This window comes from Bidens hawaiensis, unplaced genomic scaffold, assembly GCF_021521415.1.
Source record: "Bidens hawaiensis isolate Kalapana, Puna unplaced genomic scaffold, B.hawaiensis_p1.1 tig00004743_1, whole genome shotgun sequence".
Taxonomy (NCBI): domain Eukaryota; kingdom Viridiplantae; phylum Streptophyta; class Magnoliopsida; order Asterales; family Asteraceae; genus Bidens; species Bidens hawaiensis.
This window is the reverse complement of record NW_027491293.1, coordinates 1,322,999-1,338,090: the sequence shown is the minus strand read 5'-3', so window position 1 is coordinate 1,338,090 and position 15,092 is coordinate 1,322,999. Positions and strand designations below refer to the sequence as shown.

Below are 15,092 nucleotides of genomic sequence, written 5' to 3'. Positions count from 1 at the left end.
TTTAGCTTGTACTGGACATACTGTGGAGAAGGTAAATGCAACCAGGATAATACATATAAGCATAATGTGACTGCAACCCAGGATACACGAATCTCATGAACGTCTCCCATTTTCCGTGCTTCAGCAGTTGTACGATTAACCAACCGTTAATTCTTTACAAATATATAACCCATATTTGTTAGATCTTTGAATAAACGTTTGAATCTTGAAACAGGTGCAATTGGAAACGATTGCAATAAACTTGGAGTACGGTTGGCAGACACGTCGTCGCCAAGTGGCTCGTCTGGTGATCACAATCAAGGTGAGACAACTGGCTATGTTTTCATAACTGAACGAGTTCTTTTTACTGGTCCACTAGTGGGACCGGTTTTAAAAACTGTATGAAGTCATAAATAATATATAAATATAAAGATAAATCTGAAAACATTAGGAACTAGTCAAGGATTGGCTAATTCTTCAACCTCTATGAAAATTACATGTGAACTGGAAACTATATATTATATAAAAAGTCAAACATTTTTGTTGACTTTGACTTTTGGTTTTGCAGGCAACAGATTTCTTCCTGGAGGGTTTCATTGGGTTGGAATAATAGCGATGTCTGTAGTCATGGCTCTATGGAAATAGGAAACGTGTTTGGTTTGCTGATTGTTTCGTTTGAGAGGTCTTGTTGGTATTTGTTTTGATTTATATATGTACATGTAGATGTATCTATTATTGTTTGTGTACAAAAATAAAATCTTTTGTATGTAGAAATCTTGGTAAATGTTTCTTAGAATCAATAAATGATAAGTGATCAACCCAGAAGAATATAACCAAACTAATTCACTAAGGGAGGCCGTACCCTTGCACAGTTGCACGGGTAGCATAACCGCTTGGGTACACCGCCACCACCCTTGCGAATACTAATTTCGGGTTTAAGACATGGGTTGTGTTCACTAAATGGTTTGAAGAATGTAGCCGGTATCCAATGGATTTATCATCGTTTAATAATTAAGAAAAAAATAGTTATTGTTACCTATCTAATATATACCTCATTTAAACCATTTTACTTCAACAATTCAAATGTTTTTATCAAATTTACATACACACAAACAACATGGATGATTTTTGAAAATTATTATTTCCATCTGACAATTACGATGGTGTATTCTTCACTGATAGTAGCCTTTCATTTCACTGTGATATTGTCAAACAAATCGAAGATTATAATGAGGATTTTGTGTGTGTGTGTGTTTTCATATTTTGATGTTTTTTATTTAATTATGCTATGTTTAATTTAATGAAAGTTTTTCTTTATTTATGTTTATAGATGCATATTAGTTTTAGTTAAAAAAATGTTCATGAACCATCCATTTACGTTTGATTAAATCTTAACGGATGACAAGGTCTCGTTCAGTTTGATTTGTTTACAACCCTAACAATGCAATTATTATTTAATGTTTTTCTAATATAAAAAAATAAATGGATAAATGTGATTGGCTAAAGAAACATATGACCTCACCTCTCCTTTCCCAACACTCGCTATTGCGCTAACGCTGCACCTTTGGCACCCTCTTTGTTAGACTATGCATTATGGGCGCCTTCAAGGGGGGAGAAAAGGCGCCGTTGGAGTTGGAACACCGTTAGGGGGCGCGGTGGAGGCGGGCACGGAGGGGGGCCGGGCATGAGGACGACCGGCGCCATTGGTAAAGCTCTCTCTCTCCTCTCTCTCACATACACACATACATATATATTGGGGCGCCCAAAGGGTATTAAACCATAGCGGGACGGGCTTCGATGCCCCGGCTTTTTACGAGGCGATGATGTGGCGCTGTGGAGGGCCTTCGATGCCCCTCACCATAGCATACAGCCTTAAGGCTCTATGCTATGATGGTGAGGGGCTTCGAAGCCCCTCCACAGCGCCACTTGCGCACTGGGGGCATCGAAGCCCATAATGCCCCTCTATGGTGGGGGGCTTCAAAGCCCGACCTTTTTTTTTCATAAAACAAAAAAACCAATAGAATCATATATAATACAATAATTAAAAAAATACAATAATACTAAAATACAAAATAAAAATCCTACAAATAAAAATATAACTAATGCTCGTAGTCCTCGTCCTCGCCCACCACATACAACTCGGATCCCACGGGTTTTGGTTTGGGTTCGGTGTTGAGCTTGAGCTTGTGTTCGGGTTTGGGTTTGGGTTCGAGCTAGGATTCATGATTTTGTGTGAAGATGAAAGTTATGAAGATTGTTAAATTTGGTGTGAAGATGAAAGTTGTTTGAGTAAAATTGAGAAAAAAGTTTGAATTTATATAGAAATGTTAATTACTCCCTCCATAGAAATGTCATGGTTTGAAAAACACACAAGTTTAAGATGGATTGAATGATTACTTTTTTTGCATACCAAATGACAATAATGCATTTGAAAATTGGGTCCATCAATATTGTTTATTAATACTAGTTTTGTTTGATTATGGGTAAATTTGGAAATTAGCTAATAAAGTTTGAAAATGGACATTTGTAATGAGACAAATAAAAAAAGAAGTATGGACACTTCTAATGAGACGGAGTGAGTATAATTTTTTTTTAAACGGCTCTATTTTTAACCATTAGGGTGAGCCCCCCGCCCTTTCCGCGCCCGCCTTGAAGGTGCCCCCGGCGGTGTTCCCCCGTTCCTTCCTCGCCCCGTTCCTCCCCTTCCGCCATAGCACGCAGCCTAAGGGATGTAATGGTGTGTGGCGGCGCTCTCTTTACTGAACTTGCAGGTAAAAGAACCAATACTCCAGGGACTTAACCCGTAACCCAGAAAATATAAAGGGACGATTGATCTAATTAAATTCTGAAAACCCTAACAAGCTAAAACCCTTTGGCTCTTCTACACGCCAGTTGCAGAGAGAGATAATTATCACAGTGAAAACAAAGCTACAAGACAACACACAAATGGCATAACACAACACAATGGTTTGTTTAATATGCAGAAGTTTTTATCCCACATTTTAACACCACCTCGACCTGTCCTTATCCCTTCAAGGTTTTATTTTAATCCAAACACCACCAATTCCACATTTTGCTCTCTAGGGTTTACCAAACAGAATACACTTACAATGCCGTCAGCCGCCGCCACCACCGCCGGTATGGCTACTGCTGTAGGCTGTAGAGGCCCTAAAACTTTTAATAGTAGTAGTAATAGTAATACATGTCCGAATTCGACTCGGTTTGTGTCTAGTTCTACTTACACGTGTCGTAGTTGCCGGTGTGTTATGGCTCCGTCTAGGGCTTGGGCTGTGTTAAAGGAGAATAGAATTGGGGGTAAGGTAGCTTGGTTACATACCTCTGCTTTTCCTGATAATGAGGTTTCGGCTTCGGCGACGAGGTCTGAGGATAATAGTAGTGGTGATGATGGTAATGATAAGTCTGTGAAACTGAATAGGAGACATAGGGGTTTTGGTGGCAGCGGTGGTGCTCCGCAGTTCGGAAACCCGGATTTGCTGACGATTCCGGGCGTGGGCCTGAGAAATTTGAGGAAATTGGTCGAGAATGGTATAGGAGGTGTAGCTGAGCTCAAGCAAATCTATAAGGACAAGGTACTTTTTTATTCTTTTAGATAATGTAATTTATGGGTATGTTTGCTGCAGTGTATTGTAATTTATATGAAAAAGATGCCTGCTACTTGATGAATATTCTATGGGTTGCTTATAGGAGATGGTTGATGTTGTTTGGAAAACAAGGGTATTTAAGTAATTCTACAGTTGGCTTATGCTTCAAAATCATGTTACATATATGGTCATTGACTTATTCAAGTAGAGTCACAGCAGAATATCTTTTCAAGATTATTAATATGTTGGTTTTCTTTTTCCTTGTCTTTAGTTTTTTGGGGAATCAAGTCAGAAGATGGTGGAGTTTTTGAGAGGCTCAGTTGGCATCATACACAGAAACCATGCTGAAAGTATAACCACATTTATCAAAGAGAGTGTGGATGAAGAACTTAAAGATGACCGTGTCACCACTGCACCACAAAAGAAACGACTTACATTCTGTGTTGAAGGGAATATTAGTGTGGGAAAGACGACTTTCTTGCAGAGAATTGCCAATGAAACTCTTGAACTTCAAGATCTTGTTGAGATTGTTCCTGAACCCATTGGCAAGTGGCAAGATATTGGGCCTGATCACTTTAACATATTAAATGCTTTTTATGCCGAGCCAGAAAGGTATGCATACACGTTTCAAAACTATGTGTTTGTTACACGAGTTATGCAGGAGAAGGAGTCGTCTAGTGGAATTAAGCCTCTCAGATTAATGGAGAGAAGTGTTTTTAGTGATAGGATGGTATGCATTAAGTTTTAAGCTTTTAAAGCATTATTGAAGTTTGTTATAACTATGAAATCTATAAATTGACTTTTTTTTTTGTGTTCAATAAAGGTTTTTGTGAGAGCGGTACATGAAGCCAAGTGGATGAACGAAATGGAAATTAGCATCTACGATTCGTGGTTTGATCCGGTTGTTTCATCTCTTCCGGGTCTTATTCCAGATGCTTTTATATATCTCCGGGCCAGCCCGGATACATGCCATAAACGAATGATGCTTCGTAAGAGATCAGAGGAAGGTGGGGTCAGCCTTGATTATCTTCGTGATCTGCATGAAAAGCATGAAAGTTGGCTTTTTCCGTCTCAAAGTGGAGATCATGGAACTCTATCTGTTAGCAGCGCTCTTGGTCACATGGATGGTTCTTTACATCCTGATATTAGAGACCGTGTGCTTTATCTGGAAGGCAATCATATGCATTCAAGCATACAGAAGGTAGTTTTTATTTTCTCAATGCTACCCTTTTAACGGTTATCCTATATGTCTTATCGTCTCTATATCCTACACAGGTACCTGCATTGGTTCTAGACTGTGAGCTCACGATTGATTTCAGCAAGGATGTTGAAGCCAAAAAACAGTACGCTTTTCTAATCATAATTAACTTAATGATTATAAAGAAAAAGGACTAAAACGAGTTAATTTTCAGCATTCATGTCTTTTCTTTTAGATTGATATGAACATATTTCTCTATTTTATATGCATGTTAAGGTATGCACGCCAAATTGCCGAATTTTTTGAATACGTAAAGAAGGTTAAAGAAGTTCCTACTAAAGGCATTGAAGCAGGCAACAGCAGGAACGACCAATCACAGATACTGCTTCCAAATGGAGGTTTGTGGGTCCCACCAAAGCGGGAAGATTTATCTAAATCCCTGAAGTCACTGGAGTTCACGCCCTTCATGCCTGGATCAGGCTCTGTGTAGTGCAGATACTCGTTTTGCTTGTAAAGAGAAGTTTAACCTCCCCATCATATTTTGTGCTCGTTTGTAGAACAGAACTTGACTTGACTTCATGTAGAATGATTGTAGTTTTTTTTTGTCAAATCTTTAATGAAGGGGTTGTTTTTTTCTTGTCACATCTTGATAAGTTTGTTGGTTAAGCCATGCTTTTAAAGTTTTACCAGTCTTAGACCATTTGTTTTGTTTTGCCATGAAAAAGTATGATAATTTAGAAATGTTTATACCCATGTTTATCCATATACAATGTTTGGCACTCAGCATCAATATCTTAAAAGATGAGTTTTAGGTAAAATGAGAACATACAGAAGAACAACGGCCTGTTTTTACCTATTCATATATCCGTTTTCTTTTTACCTATTCATATATCCGTTTTCTCTTCAGCACCGTTGGTACTATGGAGATGAATCCAATGAGAAAAAGTACAGTTAACGTCTTCAAATTGTATAGATCTTTAACCGAGTTCAAATCTCCAAGAGCAAGCCCAGCCTGACAGAAAAGAAACCAAAAAATTAAAAATGTTTTAAATGATTATAAGGAAAAACAAGCAGCTTACCCTAACAGTAATATAAGAGGCTGGAATGAGGCCAACAACAGTAGCCAAAAAGAACACATGGAATGGTATATCCACAATTGGAGACGCCAAATTAATGAAAAGATTTGGTAAGGTCGGAGTTATCCTCAAAAAGAGCATATAGTTTAGCAATTTGTCACCGCGTTTTGCAATCTAAAACACATGCCAAACATTCAAAGGTGAGCACACTAGACACCAAAACCGAAATAAATGTAGTCAAATTGAAGACTTAAGGTTACACACATACCTCTGCCTGAAACAATTTCAACTTTTCCGGCCACAGCCACAAAACTAACGGCCTTCCAATCAACTTTGACAGAAAAAAACAAGACGAGGCACCCACAGTGGCATTGAAAACCACCAAGAAGATACCTTTTACACCAAAAAGAGCCCCAGCAAGCAATGACATGAAAATGGTTCCAGGTATCATAAACGTTTGCATAAATATGTAAGTCGAACAGTAACCAAGAATGAACTTTGTTGGGTAGATGCTTGCATACGTTCCGAGATCATCTCTAACAATATCAATTTAAACAAATCAGATTCTATCAATTCTTAATCCATTAATTCAATTCTAAACCCTAGTCCCTAAATAACATGTTACTACACCACATAATAGTATAATACTCAAATAGTCAGGCTTTTAGCATTCAGATACCTACTTGATCATTCTTAAATCGGATATCGACCGAGGCAGCTTAAGCTTTCCGTACTCAGCAGCCGGCATAGTAAGGTAAATACAAAACAATCCGGTCGTAAACACGAGGAAGACGCTCAAGGCCACGGGGAATTCCCAGCCGGTCAGCGGATACCTGGCGTCCAATTTGGCACCAACAGGCTTCTTACTGGTAGGTGAATCTTCAGCAGCAGTCTCTTCATCCTTGATCAACGTCCAGTATCTACCACCAGATTCCTCGGGGCCGCCATTAATAACAAAAGCAATTAGCTTCAAATTGTGTTACTAGATGCTGATCTGGAGGTAATTGATGCCGTGTACTGTCTCGCATTGATTAGAGAAAGCTAGGGTTTGAATTGGTGGCTAGAATGAATGAAGTGTGAATTGGATTTGGGGGTGAATGGTGGGCCGTAACGTAGCCGAACGAGATGACTGCAAAGTACGCGTCGGCGGCTGGAAACCTGGAAATGCATTTGTAGGTTTTTGTTTCCCAGGGTATTTTCGGGATTTTAATATTACTTTTTCTTTCAAATCTCTCTTTCAACTCTTTATATTTACTGTCTTTCATTTATATTTTCACTATGTTAGAAACACGTGTCATACACGGGCTGAAAAATGAACACTTTTAATTTTAAGTCGAAAATAAAATTTTATAATTCACAACGTTTAAAAAACAAGATGTGACACCTGTATTTTGTAGAATATTCATTTGATAACATACAAAAGATATTAGAATTGTTTACTTAAATAATGTTAGAAAAGTGTTAATGAAGTTAAGTTTTTATGAGATGACTAAGATTATGGTGTAAATTGATAGCATATCAAAATTATATTATCTATTTATTATTTTATTATATTTGGTAAATATAATAAATGAAAGTTAACATGTTTTGAATTCGATATTATTTATATATTTTTTTTATTGTTAATCTCACTTTGGCGAGATGATAAGACAGTTATGGCGTGAAATAGAAGGTATAGTTCAATCTTTGTAGTCCATATAGTGTAACATTTAGTCGTTCAAATATAAAACTTATATATTTGTTAAATATATAAATTGAAAGTCATATATCTAATTAAAACCAAATGTATTGAAAAAAAAAAGTAAGCGCAATTTTAAGCAGTTAAAAACATCTATTGTAGAGAGAAAGATAATATATAAAAAACATAATAATAACAATTACGTTAAGTGTCAATACAAATATTAAACCCATAAGCATTGTATTAAAAACATAGGAGCAAAAACAGTTTGTAGCATCACATGGCCACAAAACATAGAAAAAATAGTTCAAGTTAAATAATAACATAGAAGTTAAAAAAAAAATGCATAAAGCAATTTTCGTTTAATCTAAATTTTTAAGTTCATTAATGATCAGCATTTTTAATATTAAAACAGAAAGAACCATAAAAATAATAATAATAACACACAATTAAATTATCATATTTTTATTAGAATTGTATTCTACATTACATTTACAAAAGTTATATTCGAAACGCTGCAACAATAAGTCACAAATAAGTAAGACTTCTTTGCATACTCATCCTTGTTTCAAAACAGGTAAATAGCTCACGTATGATAATAACCACCAAGTTCGCCTCCATAACCATTTTCTGGATAGACAACTACAATCTATGATGTTATCATCATCCACCAAGTTTGATCCCTCTTTGTCATTTTGCACCAGTCAAGCAAAGCTTCATCAAAGAATTACAATGTTATTAACATAACATAACAATCTAAATGGCTAATTGTTTGACAGATATACCGAAACAGACATGCACCACGGATAGACAACATTTTAGAGAGAACATTTGGTTAATTATTCAGGTAAACATGTATAAAAAGTAATGAAATCATACTATAACCACTAAAAAAAGAACATATCAAAAATACAAACATAACAGATCAACTCACTCAATGATCAACTCACCCATTGAAATTACCTTGTGGTAGACTACCAAAGCACAAAACATAAATAACTAAACAAACATATTGTAAAATTTTCAACACAGATCATATAGAATCAAAGGCCCTTGTTTCTTTAGATAGTAGTACATTTATCAGCTCCAAATTGTTAGTCTTGCTGAACAAGGTACCCGCTGCTTTAAAATCAACTTCGGATGGGCCCCTGTCCTATCAACTTGAACATTATATTTTCACAAAATTATATATTAAATTAGTTCAAGGTTCGGCTTTAACGGTTTTTAGGTCAAACTGTAGTAACGGTTTTAACTTTTGATAACTTAAACTGAACCATTTAAATTTAAAACCAAACCGAACTTAACCGTTACTGACAATTTGGTTCTGGTTTGGTTTTACGGTTTAAGTTCGTTATATCTTAATGCAATTATACAAGACGTCTAAAATGAAAAATGATATATAAAGCTAAAATCAAAGCTTTCAAAAATTCATAATAGAAGCAGTGTCTCTACATAGCAACTGCATGTCTGCATCTACTTCTTCAGCTTCGGGTTAGTTGGTATAAATGAAATATATTCAATATTAATAAGAAAACAAAGAATTTAACATGAAGAAACTAAAATAATGTATAAGGTTATCCAAATTCTTAGCTTAGACTATAATGGATTATTTATTAAGTGTAACATAAATATAAAAAATACATGCATACACATATTTATGAATGTCTAAAATAAAACGTATTGTAAAATTTTACGTCTGGTCTAGGTCAAACATATTGTTATTTTTGAAACACCATCATAGCAAACTGGAAATTTAAGGTGTTAAGTTTGACCTTCACAAGTCAAATTGCAGTTTATTTTATAAGTGATCGAGACGGTTGACTTTTAAGGTCAAACATATTGATTTTTAACTTCAACATTAACGGGTCGATACAAATTTAAAAAATAAAATATTCGACAACAGAAGTACGCAAGCAGTAAGACTTGCCTTTTAAAACCAATTATTTATAATATTCGAATCATACTTGTTTTGATTCTCCATTCTTGCCACCAATATTGGTTGATATAATGTTTGTACATTTTAGAGCATATCGTCTTCGTTCTTCAAACATGAGATTGGATCACCTATATCAGCCTTTAACATGTCTATTCCTGAAACGTTTATAAACAGTGCATAGATTTAAGACAAATCTGTGAAAAACTTGAGCCTTGAACCTACAACATTAAAACTCAAAAGTCAAAACGGTACAGAAATGTGACGACAACACTGCGGAATTTTGACCATATCACTTGGCAGGTCAAGGAAACGGGCCAAGTCTTGTTTGTATGATCTTTATAAAAATTCATTTTTTATATACCACACATCTCAATATCAAGTATTATATTTCAAACATACTTCATCAATCATGCATTCCATCTCTATCACACCTCACTGTGATTAAAAGATTATTTCAAAATCATCGGTCATTGTGAATATAAATCTTTCTTTTATTATCACAATTCATTGTGAATATCACTCTTACTGTGCGACAACTCACTGTGCTTATTACTCTTTTTTTCATAATCACACCTCACTGTAATATAAAATTAAATCCCTCTTTAGCAACAATAAGGTGAACAACATCAGGGTTGGAGCAAAATGGCCTGTTTGCATTCTTTGCTTAGCAGCCTTTATAAAACATATAAATAATAGACAAAATTTCAATAAAAAGGAAAAAAAGTCCTTAACGTTATTATAAAACTGTGGGTTTCAAACTTTAAATTCAAAAATCACACTGAACATCCTTATGTTAACTTTACACTAATGGGCATTATAAACTTCAGATTTTTATATTCTCTTGGAATCAGTCACTAAAAGAAAACTAAAAGGAGGCAAATTTCAACTCCGCTAATATATATAAGCTTCAGTTGTTTGCATTCAATCTCAAAAACTTCGTAGTTGTAGTATTCATTATTAAATTGAATCTGGTTATCATTTGTTTTAAAAATTTCAAAAGTGTAAAAATAGTTTTAAAGAAGTTACAGTTCGTCAATCATTCCATATTGTGAGTCTTTCCCTGGTTATCATTCGTTACCACTAACATATTACTATGGATTAGGGTTCGTTCTCAGATTGGTGAATTAGGAAACATAAAATTGCAAATAAAATAGCTAGCATACCTTCCTGATTCGTGAATCCCTAGATGATGGGAGGCTGCTCATCGATTGAACATGGTAGCCAGATTCAAGTCTGAACCCAATTTTATATCCAGATTCAATTTGTTACACGTACCCTTTATTCTTGAACATCGATTGAATCCGGCTTTTAAGAATAGGGGCAGGCTATCAGGAATCTGGGATGAAGAGAATCCTGAGCAAAGATGAAGCGTAATTGTTAAACAGCTTTGCTGGAGATATAATATTAATAATCGTAAACCTAAAGAATAAATAACCCGTAATAAATAATTAGGCATTATTGCTATGAGTGAGAAAATAAAAAATTGGGTGATTGAGAAGGTGACGGCTGATTCCTTTATTACATAGGGTAGATTTCATATCCAGGGTAAAGTTAAAATACAAAGGACATCCTTTATTATATAGGGTAGATTTCATGTACAGGGTAAAGTTAAAATACAAAGGACAACAAAAATGAAAAGAGTGAGAAGGAATCTAATCCATTGATCTTAGATTTGAATGGCGGAAATTAATTTAAAAAAATAAATTGATGAAAAAGACATAAAGTTTATAACCCACTTTTATTATCTTTTTCTTTCCACATGCAAGATACATGTTAATTCCCCACCATTTTAAAACTTCCATAACTTTTTCATGCAACATTATTTAAAAAAAAAAATTCACCATAATAATAAGCGTTTTTTATCTTTAATATGAGTATCATACTGCTATATAAAAATAAAAAAAATAGTGAGTTTTTTTATATTGTGTTATTGATTGTTTATTATGATTTTTAATTGGATTTTTCTATGCAGTGTGTTATAGATTTTGGTCATTGTGTTATCAATTGATACTCATATTAAAGATAGCAATTAAAACAAAGATTACGTCATTGTGTCTTTTTGTTTGTCATTGTGTCTTTGTGCTAATCATTTGTCTTACTACTTATCATTGTGTTTTAGTCATTGTGTATTATGTTCATGTCATTGTGTAATATGTAGTTTTCATTGTGTTTTATGTTTCAGGTTATTGTGTTATATGTATTCACCATTGTGTTTTACGTTTCTGGTCATTGTGTTATATGTATTCATCATTCTGTATTACGTTTCATGTAATTGTGTAATATGTATTCATTATTGTGTTTTATGTATTAGATAATTTGTTATTATTTTATCATTACATTTACGTATTATTATTATATAACCATATTATTAGCATTTAAAAAAAACATAATGATGATTTGAAAAACACAATGACGAAAAAAACACAACAACAAACAGAAAGACACAACGACGAAAAGACACAATGACGTAATTTTTTTTTATTTTATATAACAAAGTGATACTCATATTAAAGATAAAAAATGCTTGTTATTATGGTGAAATTTTTCTAAAAAAATAATTTTGCATGAAAAAGTTATAGACGTGTTAAAATGATGGGGGAATTGGCATGTGACTTGCATGTAGAGAGAGAAAATATGTAGTATTACTTTTATACCCTTTTACCGACATATGTCAATCAATTATGGCTTCTCAGACTTCTCATTTTTGTTGGTCTTTATATAGTAACTCAACCCTCCATATATATTTTCCAATTTCAAATTTACTATTATTATTTTATTTGAATACATATAAGATTTTGATGTATATAAATTAATTAGTTATTTACCTACACGTTGCGTGGTAAAATCATTTGGTAAAACCTAGGCGTTACAGTTGGTAAAACCCGAGTGTTACGACGGCAAATCGACGTAACATTGGTTGGAATCAGCTACTTTGGTTACGATATAAACAATGTTGGTTAAACTCGAGCGTTAAAATCTAAATAGTAAGTTCGTCAAATTAACTTATAAAACAAATAAAAATTTAATACGACGTTTATTTGGTCGGTAAAACCCAAGCGTTGTCATTCCGTGAGTCGATGCGAATTCACTCAAGTTCGTTATGGTTTCGGAACTAAAACAAAGAATGGACCAATGGGGTAGCCTTGGTTGATGAAATTGAGGTGTTGGTAAAATCCAAGGGTTATCGTTACCGGACGTTGAGGCGGTGAGTCTATGCTACTTTGGTCGGTTTCAGTTACATTGGTTATAATACCCGAATTAAAAAAAACAATTTAGCGTGGCCTAACGAAGGGCCACCACTTGGCCCAATAGAAGGTTTGCGGCACCAAGCTTTTAAAAGAGAGTTAGATTTTACCAATAAATTAAGATTTTTTTATCAACATAAAACTCGTAGTTAATATATTTTTTTTAATTAATTGTTTGAGATTTTAAACCGTTTTAGCAATATTTTAAGAAGGTAAGAAGAAAACATAGGAATAACTATGTTGTCCTCAAAATCAAGTGCATTTCATATTCATAACATGTAACCTTGTTAACTACTCACAAACATGTATCTTGCTTGATAAACTACTAAGATATCACACGACTCATGTCTCTGACACATGACCCACCAGTGGCCATCGTTCATAACATGGCTCTTAGTATGTCATGCTCATGCAAAGTTTATTCTTTTGTATAATACCCACAAATATATATAATCATTCCATTTGACTTAGGAAACAATGTTTCTTCTTTACAGGCTACATCCATAAACTCCCCTATAATGTCATGAGTATCATGCATTAAACTTTTCTAACCCTAACAATGCTCGCTTACTGTCATGACTAGCATCAGTTAATGTTACGAATTAACACCAAGAAACGATGGAATTGAAAGAATCGAACGATAGTTATTATCATCAACAACAAATTATCTAATATATATAATTTGAAAGTTTGGCGAAGCTAGCATCTTATTGGTCCAAATGGCAGTCTGATATGGGACAAAGGCTTTTTTTTTGTATTTTTATTTTGTTTTGTAGTTCCAGTATCGTAACGAGCATAATTGAAACAAAATTTGTGTCGATTTACCACCACAGATCTCGAGACCAACAACGCTCAGGTTTTACCGACTCACCACCGCAACGCTCGAGTTTTACCGACCCTTTTGTTTTAATTCCGATACCTTAAGTTGGTATTGACTGAATTCGTGTCAACTCATCGTCGTAATGCTCGGGTTTTACCAACACCCAGGTTTCAATGTTACGGTTTTGCCAACTGCCCCGGCGCAACGCGCCGGATAGAAAATCTAGTTGAAAAATGATTACAAAAGGAATTGAAAACGAAACAATAAAAACTAAACAATTGAATCCACAAGCGTACATAAACCCTAAAACCCCAAATTGATTGTCAATTAGGTGTTAACAAACAACTTTTGAAACATATATGGTCCCTCAACTTTCGTATCTTCATCACTAGTTAACTGAACTTTCCAAACTGACAACTAACACCCCTGCACTTTTGTTAACCACTTTAACTAACACAATTTTGGCATTATTTAATAATTCTCCACATAAAGTCATATATATATATATCAATGATCATAATCTTATACGTTGTCTTGGGTACTTAGTTCCAATAGTTATAGCTAAGAATCTTGAAACTTCATTTGATCAAGGATCGGATGCTATTCTAGTTAAATTTTGTACCATATTAAGCCTTAGAGATGATGATTATGCATAAAGTTACAACTTAAGACTCTTAAAAACATCATATGACCTTTTTTCGGGCTAAAACTTGTAGCGTATTAGGTCACCAAGATGATGAATGATGTATAAAGTTACAAGTAAGAGTCTTTAGTGCATGTTTGGAATTGAGTTTGAAAACAACTTATTGACTTATTGGCTTTTTCAAAAATCATTTTAAAAGGACATGATTTGTGGCTTTCAGAAAACAGCTTTGTAACCTTATAAAGAAACTTAAATAAGAATATATGACCTTAATGGTTCATTTAATTAAAAATATATGACCGTATTTTGGCTAAATTTATATCAGCCACAAAACCGACGACGACAATGATACATAAAGTTATAGATAAGTGTCTTAAAAGGTTCATCGGATCAAGAATATGACCATAAATTGACTGAGTTTCACACCATATCATGCTTCAATGAGGGTTATGATGCATAAATTTACCTTTAAGAATCTAAAATAAAAAAAAAATTATATATGATCTTATTTTGCCTAAATTTTGCATCATATCAAACCTCAAAGGCGGTGATACATGAAGTTGCTGGTTGCAACTAAGAGCACCTCCATCGGATGGTTTTTGGTTGGTTCAAACCAACTTAACCATTGGAGGATGTGGTTTATATCAAAAACTAAGAAGCCAAGTTTGAATTTCCAAACCAACAAAAACCAATCAATTGTGGGCCCCACCATCTCTTTCACCCCATATATATATTTTTATTTACATTTATAAAATACATTAAAATATTATACATATGTACATATTTTTTTATATTTATTTCAAAAATTATGTATTTTTTTGTTTGTCTATTTTTACGTAACGACAAGTTTAACGATTAAATTTTTTAATTGCTAGTTTTTTAACGATTATTTTTTATTTTACAACCTTAATTCGA

General features: G+C 34.0%; 1 protein-coding gene, 1 long non-coding RNA gene and 1 pseudogene across 3 annotated transcripts; 2 read left to right on the top strand and 1 right to left on the bottom strand.

Annotated features, from left to right (window-relative positions):
- Window positions 1–64: 64 nt before the first annotated feature.
- LOC143627805 (uncharacterized) lies at window positions 65–730 on the top strand. Its single transcript, XR_013152648.1, has 3 exons — window positions 65–129; window positions 215–301; window positions 548–730. It is a non-coding gene; the product is annotated as an uncharacterized LOC143627805 (long non-coding RNA).
- Window positions 731–3,089: 2,359 nt separating this feature from the next.
- LOC143627847 (uncharacterized) lies at window positions 3,090–5,446 on the top strand. The gene is made up of 5 exons (XM_077097569.1): window positions 3,090–3,569; window positions 3,853–4,311; window positions 4,405–4,782; window positions 4,857–4,924; window positions 5,056–5,446. The coding sequence occupies exons 1-5, from the start codon at window positions 3,090–3,092 to the stop codon at window positions 5,267–5,269; spliced, it is 1,599 nt and encodes a 532-aa protein (XP_076953684.1). The 3' UTR covers window positions 5,270–5,446.
- A 212-nt stretch (window positions 5,447–5,658) lies between these two features.
- Window positions 5,659–6,803, bottom strand: LOC143627804 (putative membrane protein At4g09580; annotated as a pseudogene). Its single transcript, XR_013152647.1, has 4 exons — window positions 6,539–6,803; window positions 6,124–6,391; window positions 5,859–6,029; window positions 5,659–5,791 (listed from the first exon to the last, which is right to left on the bottom strand). The product of XR_013152647.1 is annotated as a putative membrane protein At4g09580 (transcript).
- Window positions 6,804–15,092: the final 8,289 nt, after the last annotated feature.